Source organism: Macrobrachium nipponense, chromosome 39 (genome assembly GCF_015104395.2).
Source record: "Macrobrachium nipponense isolate FS-2020 chromosome 39, ASM1510439v2, whole genome shotgun sequence".
NCBI classification, from domain to species: domain Eukaryota; kingdom Metazoa; phylum Arthropoda; class Malacostraca; order Decapoda; family Palaemonidae; genus Macrobrachium; species Macrobrachium nipponense.
Genome location: NC_061099.1, coordinates 24,081,675 through 24,090,715, shown reverse-complemented (window position 1 = coordinate 24,090,715; position 9,041 = coordinate 24,081,675). Strand labels below are relative to the sequence as shown.

At 40.0% G+C, this 9,041-nt stretch overlaps 1 protein-coding gene across 1 annotated transcript in view; it reads left to right on the top strand.

Annotated features, from left to right (window-relative positions):
• Nucleotides 1–720: 720 nt before the first annotated feature.
• LOC135210214 (uncharacterized) overlaps nucleotides 721–9,041 on the top strand; it is a 462,528-nt gene continuing 454,207 nt past the window's right edge. The window contains exon 1 of the mRNA XM_064243050.1: nucleotides 721–5,745. Coding sequence (XP_064099120.1) covers nucleotides 1,525–5,745 — 4,221 coding nt within the window. The 5' untranslated portion in view covers nucleotides 721–1,524. The remainder of the gene's footprint in view (nucleotides 5,746–9,041) is intronic.

The window sequence follows — 9,041 nt, the reverse complement described above, 5'->3', positions numbered from 1 at the left end:
ATATGCAAATTAAATATTCCACATATCTTCTCAGACCATTTATGGATTCATATATACATACATACACAGTAAAAGATAGAGTCGGCGTTTGACGTCATCAGAACCTTGATAGAATTTGACGTCACACGAAATATGAAATTTGTCTCTCTCTCTCTCTCTCTCTCTCTCTCTCTCTCTCTCTCTCTCTCTCTCTCGTTTTCAAAAACGTTGTGTTATCTGTTCAGTGTCACCCGCTTGTTTGAGAGAGAGAGAGAGAGAGAGAGAGAGAGAGAGAGAGACGTGTTTTGCTGAAATCAATTTATTAGGAAAGAAACGTATGCATGATTAAGTTTTGTTAAAAGAGAGAAAATGAGTGTGTGCGTGTGTCTGATATGAGAACAAGAAAACGAACAATAAAGTAGGTGTGGGAGAGAAATGACAACAGCAAACAAAACAAAGTAGCTTGAATCAGAAACAGTCAAAATTACCCACTAGCCTCATCTTAGCTGGAACCGAGACTCATGCGAATAGTGGTGAACTTTCTGCAACATAAAGTGGCAAATTATTTTACTCTAAATTACAGGCGACATAGAACTTAATCCCGCCGACCAAGTGTAATGGAAAGAGGACGGAGTGAATCACTCCCCCTCTCTAACGAAACATCTGTGATCACAGTTGTAGCAACATTTGCTGCTGGCTGGCACCCTTAGTGTTGGACGGAAGGGGACCCTGTGCCACCTCTAGTTCTAGACGGGAATTTGCTGCGTTGTGTTGTGTCGTGGAAACGAAAAAGTGCCTGCCGGAAAGTCTCCGTTTTAAGGAAAGTAGTAGGTGTGAAACAGTGTGCTCGATAAGTCTTGAGTGAATTAAAAGTGTTGTTATATTACCTCTGGTTTCACAGTGAAGAGTGATTACGTATTCTCGAAGATTCCTACATCCGAGTGCCACTGTAGCCGATTGTTTGAAAGTAAACGTCAAAACTGTGAAAATCTACCTGTTTTTGCAGGACTATCTGAGGAAGTTTCAGTAGAAAGGAACATGCTTTGTTGGATGACAATAATGAGTGATTATGCACAAGTGTCTGGGGTAGCCTGTGTCAGGTTTTCGACATGACCTAAATGGCCAATGAGTTGTAGAGCTGGATGGCCAATATCTCCAATGAAACTGAAATATTTCTTGCTGTTCTCATTGTATTTCCATGTTAAGTGTGAGAATGATGATTCTGGGGTCAAGTGTCACTGCTGCTAATGCTGGCACCCATGTACGTGACCCAGAATACTGTTTCAGCTGTATGTAGCTGTGTAAGTTTGAAGAGATGTGGAATTTCATGGGGGAGCAGTTGGTGATATGCATATAGCTACATAGAATCAAACTATACAATTTATTTGTGCATATTCAGTGTACACACTAGTGCCTTAATTTTTCGTGAGAGTAAACCATTGGTTTTCCCAGCTGAAGCTCAGATCTCTCCCTATGATAAGGAACAGTAGAAGACTGCAGGTCTAAGTATGTGTTGCCTTACAGGACGATAAAACTTCACCAAAAATGTCCGAGTCACGACAAGGCCCAGATTCTCGAACCTCTGATGGGCTTTCATTCGAGGACCTGGAAGTTATGATAGCCCCTTCACCCCTACCCAGGAATAAGGACAGGTTAGGAAACAACAGTCCAACTCCAGCCCCAAGGACAGTCCGTGAGAACTTGAAAGACAAAGATGGAGATGATGTGGGCAAGCCTCGTTTGAGGCGTCAGCGTGCAAATTCTCACACCATCACAAACGAAAAAGAATTCAGTGATCTATGTGCACCGGATCTTGTCCCCTGCAGTAGGAAGCGTGACTCCTCGTCCTCCTCTACCTCTTCTGTACAGCCTGACATTCGAAAACCCATAACAGCCTGGCAGAGTGTAGATGGTTTAGATGATGATGCTACATGTCCAAGATGTCATCCCAAAGTGATCGAAAAAGAGCCCATTCACAAACCTCTGACCCCTTGGAAAAGCTGCTCAGACCTTCAGCCATATAAAAGTGGTGGTGTGGGTGGCTATGGGTCACCAGCTAGAAACATTTCCGTTGAGGAACGAGTATCAACATCAGACAGAAGGAAGTCTGTCAGTTTTGAGCTCCCAAATCTCCAGCATGTTATGACATATCCACCAGAAGAAAGTCCTACAAAACCAAATCCTCCCAAAAACAAAGGATTCGGTGGAGTAAATAAAGCTTTAAAGAAATCGTTGAGTAAAGGTTTTGGTAAGTTTACTATGCCTAAGAATATAACAGGTAAGGATAAGCAAGCCAATACTTTGAAGCTGAGTGCTCAGAACTCCTCACCACTCCCATTTTTTGCAAAGAACAAAACGAAGATCAATACTTTACAACAACATGAAGTTTGCAAGAGCAAGACTTCCTCGCCACTTCCCTTCCTACGTAAAAAGATAATAGATGGTGAACCAAGTTCATCGATCAAATCTGGTGGAAGCAACTTTTCAGAACAGCTCAATACACTGAAGAGGACTCTTCAGATGCGACGTAGCAATGGCCCTTCAGAGCCGAAGTTGACTGGTTTTGCATCAGGAGATGAATTTCCAAAACCTCCTGCCACTCTTCCCGAAGGAGACGATCTGTCTGTTAACAGTTTCACAAGCATTGATTCTTCTGCGTCTAATGTAAAGGCCAAGTTAAAGAGATCTAAATTCACGGGAAAGCGTTTTTATGCAATGACAGACAATAATCCTAAAGACTTGAGACTTCCTCCCCCACCCAAAGTGAAGTCTCAAAGCCCTGTTAAAACTATCAAAAGTATACTTGGGAAACATTCAAAGAGTACTTTAAACTTAAGTGAATTAGAAAAATCCAATGTTACTGCACTTTCAAGAAGTTATGATGATATATTAAAAGAAAATAACTATCCAACGCAGGAAGAATTCATGATAGATGTCAGGATGTTAACTTTAAGTTTAGATGACATTGAGCCTGGAGATTTTGATGATGATGAAGATTACTACCGTAATTTCTTGAATCGGCGCAGGACGCTGCGCACCGAACAGGATGCTTTTAGCCTGGCCTCAAAAACTCAAGTTTCAAGAAAAAGCTCATCGTCTTTGGTATCACGATCTGATGTGTCAGGAGAAAAACAAAGTGCAGAGAGTGGTCCATTGCCTAATGAAGGGCCCATTGTTTCAAGAGAGAGTGCTCTTGCTGATAATAAAGATGACCAGATAATTAAACCTGCAAGCAGAATTAATATATACAAAAGAGGATCTGTACATGATATTGTTCTAAAGTATGAATCTCTTGATCAGGTAAAGCCTCCACCAGTGTCCTCAGTATGTCCTGAGAAGCCGCCTATTCCTCCCAGACCATTGCAGCTTACTAAAAGTTTGAGCACTAACACTGTCCCAGAGAACAAGGAGGCATCAAAAATTGCAAATAAAGATCGTTATTCAGCAGAGGAATCCACTTTCTTTAAAAGAGACTTAGCCTTTCTTAATGGTGGTGAATTTTCGACCTGGAAGACTGCTACACCTTGGACAAGAGACCTGGTTAAAAAGAAAGGAAAGCAACCTGTAGCCACACCTAGATCCTCAGTGCCTGTATCAGGCGATACTGAACAAGTTGAATTAGCAACACCAGAAAAGGAGAAAGAAAAACAGAATGACGAAACTGCATCAAACAACAGCAAGCTGGAAACGGTAGGCAGTCTAGAAGACCATAGTAAAGAACTTGATATTCCGCACGTCATAGTCACTTCAGAACTTGAGGAACTTTCAGAAGGCACACTTATAAATAATGAAGATGAAGATAGAGGAAAGATTGATAGTCACTCAGTGAATGTAGAAACTAAGAAAGCTGACAACTTAAAGGATGCCCAGGATGAGGAGATTAATGATCACCACTCTGCAGAAAAGACAGCAAGTGGGAGTTCTAATGAAGACCAAGGATTTTTCACTTCCCTTCACCGATTAGTGATGAAGAATCCCAGCTTAAGTTCCAATGAAGATCAACCTAGTCTTAAGCAGAGGCTCGTGAAAAGGCTGTCAAGTGTCAGTTCTTCAGAAGAGAGGGATGCCATCGAGCTGATCAAAGGCAAGCTTTCGCCTCGTCCATCAGAAAAGAAGAAAAAACCGCCTAAACGGCCACCACCTCCGAAGATTCCCCTTGAGAAGCTTAACAGTTACAATTGTCAATACTTGAAGCCAGGCAACGTTGCAGTTCCTGAGACACCGCCTCCACCAAAGCCACCAAGGCTCTTTCATATCCTTACAGGTCACCGAAAAGCAGAAGTGAGTCCAAACATGGACATACACAACTATCGACGCTTTTCACTGGTTGACAGTGACTTAGAGGTAATTCGTTCAGGACGCTCTAGCAAGGAAAATGCAGACGAAGTGAGCAATCAAGAATCAGTCACTGATGGGGACTCTGGCGATGAAACATACACCAAATACCCACTGGGTGAGACAACAGATGATGACGAGTCTTTAGGTGATATGAATGCCTCTAATGATCAAGATGATGGAATTCCACCCGAGTCTCCACAAGCAACAGACAGTGATGATCAAGAGCTTTCAGAAAATGAAGATTTGAACAATTTGACTCCTGTACAAGATAAAGGACAGGTCCCGAAAGAGCTTATTAAACCATTTCCTGTCTTTAATCCTGCTCCTGCTGAGAACATTGCATCCCCACAAAGTGAATATGACAATGTTGGCCAAGAACAGCAACTCTGGGGTTATGACTCTGAGGCAAAGTGCATTGAAGTTATTCTGGGTCCAGGCAGTAGTGAAAGCGAATTAGAATTCATACACATGGAATCCCAGATAGATAAACCGCCAGTACAACAGGCACTGGAAGATGGAAAAGCTAAGTCTGTGATAGCTGATAGTCCATTTTGTACACAGAAAGGTCTACCAGATCAGTCAACTCCAGTCCTAAATGGCAGGAAAGAGAGTTCCTGTAATTCATCTCCTTTGACTGAGCAAAAGCCTCGAGAGAATTACATACCAACTCCACCACCCAGAACTATCAAACCTGCATCTGCACCAACATCACGTCCAACTTCTTCAATGTCTACATCTGATCGACCACTCTTGGCTATGTTTTTTGAAAAGCTTCTCGAAAGCCAAACTGTAGCGGGAGCTGCAGAAAAGTTGTCCAGATCTGATTATGCACCGAAAACCACTCCTCGTAACACAGACAAAGAGAGAAGGGAAGACCCACAATGTAAGTCAGAAAAGGATTTGCTACAAGAAGTCAAAACTAAACGTAAAGGAAGCAACACAAGCGAAGGTCAGGGGGAGATTGTAACTTCTCACGACTCTTTGCCTGTAAGTGGGACGCCTTCACCATCCATAGATGGATTATGCAAAGACAAACTTAGTGTGGAATCAAGCAATAACTTAAGAGTTATGTCTGAGACGCGTCACTGTGTTTCAGAGAATGAGCTGATAAAGACTTCGGGGCAGCTTTCCCCTTCTTCATCAAATGCCAGTGCCCCACCACGCGTGCGTCCCCGTGGTAAGCGACCAGCACTCTTGAGAAGCAATGCCATTATGTCTTCCAGTGAGGAAGATGAGGAAATAGCCAAAAATGCCTTGTCCGTTGTCATTCCACACGGATTTCGGGCTTCACCTCGTGGTATATTTGTGAGAAGAGCATCTGATTCTATGCTCACAGGAAAGAAGGTAGACGCCGAGATAGTAAGGAAGTTTTCTGTCGGCCATCTCACAGAAACAGGATACTCAGGAGATTCGGAAGATGATGATGAGGTAAGATTTTTAGGCTCTGTTTTCTTAAAAAGTCTTCCATAGTTATTAGAGTGATTGCAGAGGTTGAAATCTTCAAAGTTTCAGTTGTGTTAATAAGTTCAGCAAGTCCAACAGCTTAAATATTGGAGTCACATGTAACATTTTTACTATTTAGGTCATTAGGATACTCTTATTTTTAGGGTAAAGAATTTTTTGTGAAATATTTCCTCAAAAAGGTAGAAAAATTATTTTTCTACTTATGGAAGGAAACAGTAACTTATGCTATATAGTGTTATTTACCCTAACTGGAAACTCAGACTTTGAAAAAGCCCTTTCCTTAGCAAATCATATGGCATCATTTTCACCGAGTAAGCATTTTATGATTTGTCAGCATTCAGCCATACCTACATCGACTAGAGTTTCATATTTCTAACCTGAAGTTTGACCCCGCAACATTTTCTTTACTCTAGATAATATGTTTCCTCTTCTTCTGATATAGGTTAATCTGACAGGAGTGTTTCAATTTTTAAACTTTGAGAACCAATGTGGCATTTGTGGCCTGGAGATCTTAGTGCAGTGGACATTTGCAAGATCAAGATAATATTTTGTAGTATGTACACCCATAACACCATTCTACAGAGCAAAGTTGTCACATAAAATTAAAACTACAAGAATACCAATTGTGTTTTTGTCTGACAAGTTCGTCCGTAGACCATCTAGCGGTTGTGTAATGTCCCACAGGTGAACTGCACAATGCTTTACACTTTCAAAATGATCTGACCATCTCGTTTCAGAAAAACCACGTAGAGAACCCTCATTGTGGTTTTCCAGTAATCCCCACCTCAGGTGACTGGAACCAGACCAGTGGTGAACAGTCAGAACTGTTCCGTGAACGGTTATAGAGTCAGGTATGCTTTCAGCAGCATCAGTTCCATACAAGTTGGGTTAGAAACTACTTCAAGGTGACGAAATTGCTGTTGAGCACTGTTCTTGTATTTTTGCTTTTGCACTGTTTGGATCTTCCAGCCTCATTTGCCACATTGCCATCGGTTTTAGAGTGTCAGTTATCTGCCAAATTATTTCTTATATATTTTGCTGTTGCAGTTTGTCAACTTTAGAAAGCTTAAATGTCATGCATTGTTGATTTGAAAACGATGCATCTCCAGAGGAAAAGTTGAGTACAGAAGGATTTTGATATAATTTTTTTTTACTTTGCTGTCCCAAATTTGTTTCTATATTCTTCCATTTCAATTCACTTGTTGAAATTCCTTTGTAACCTAGCAACAAACAAATATGCAGTACTGTGTAGACTGCCTTTTGAGCAAAATGTTTTACGAGATTTAAGAGTTACATAGAATTATTCACTTTGTGAGTCAAGGGATAGGTAATGACTAATGAGCTTGTAAGTTACTTATACCGTATTTTGATATTTTTCCACTCGGCTTACAGTTCAGGAGAATGGTGTCCCACCTTGAGGATATTTGTTATAAAATGTTCTTTGTCATTAAGAGTTGAGACCAGTTACTCTTGAGAAGCTTTTAAAAATGTGAACCACTGCACAGCATTAGTTTGATGGGACAATCTGAATGTGGGTACGAGCTAGGTAGCATTCTCTGTGACAACTGATTTAGTGTCCTCTGCTTTCCTTGGGCCATTCAGCTTATTTATGATACAAATATGCCCTTCTAACTCATACTTCTTAGTGCAGTTGTGGAGTTTTCTTCTCGTTTCACCTTAAGATCCCTGCGTTTTATCTCATTTCTTTCCAGGATCTTATCATCTTGCTCCAACTCCCCTTTTTCAGTGTCTTAAGGGCTGAATGGCTGAAAGTAACTGGGTGCTTGAATGTCATGATTCATTCATTCTTTCATATTTAGAGCAAAAGAATTGATGTGAAAGATATGTTTGGTGTCTGTGGACTGATGACAAGACGCTCTTGCATGGTTTCTGTTGGTGCTCTGTAATTAACTGGTACTTTTTAAACTTGATTACTGGAGTCTTCTAAGAGCGTTTTAGACATTTGGGTCATATGTTTTGTCTGGCTCAGTTTGTTTGTCTATCTGCTTGTTTACTATTTGACAGGGGGACGCATAAAATATTTTGTTTTATATTAAGGAAATTTCAACAGTTGTGAGGCTTATGATTGGCAACAAGTACTTAGATTAGACGTTTGTAATATCCCAGTCTTGAGAAAGAAGACCCCTTGTCTCATTATCATGTATTTTGGTAACCAAGTTGATGAGTAAGTTTGTAAAGGAAATATTCCCATAAATTGAAGTTTTTGTTTTCTGCGTTGGCCTCTGTGTCAAGTCCTGTCAGTTATTATTAGTGAACTGCAGATGAGTCTTAAGAATAATATATATATATATATATATATATATAGATATATATATATATATATATATATATATAATATAATATAATATATATAGCCGCCATAATAGGTCTAATGGGAACACCATCCTTGTGTATTTTAGGGAGACCTATAAAAATACTAAATGAAGAGCCTGTTACTAATAGTCTTTGGTAGGTGGTGGCTTCATCTAAAATACACCCTCATTCTTAAGAAAATTGAAAAATGAGGGTATTTTAGATGAAGCCACCTACCAAAGACTATTAGTTAACAGGCTCTTCATTTAGTATATATATATAGATATATATATATATATATAGATATATATATATATATAATATTATATCTCAATCATACCCATGCTTAGTGTATGGTGCAGGTATGCCTTGATTCAGCAGTCTTACTAATGCATCATTTAATGTGTACTTAGCAACTACCTTCTGTGATTATATCAGCTGTTTGTTTGCACGGAAGCTGAATGGAAATTCTTTTGTATATCAGAATTGAGATTCGTCATCTCTCGGATATTCAGTGGCCTTAGTTATTATGGGTTATGATAGAGAAGGGTTCTGTTTTCTTCCTCGGCCGAGCAGATGTGGCAGCAGAATCATTTCATCTTAACTACCATAAGTCTATGACGCATAGTCCTAAATGTATGTGGGCCAATTCCAATGCATGACCACTTCCACACTCCATTTTAAATACTCGTTTCATCGGATCATTTCCATCAATCAACACAAACATTTCTGTGGGGAAAGTGAAAGGAAAACATCCCGACATTAATAAATCAGAAATGGCAATAGAAAACAAATGAAACAAAATGATGAACCATAATAGGAAAACGAAATGATGAGCGTCAAAAGAAAAACAAAAGTAAGTCTGCAGAGGAAAGTTCATAAAAGTTAGTCATTTTAACCAAAGTCTACACACTCTCAGCTTGGGAATTTCCAAGACGTCCTGATGT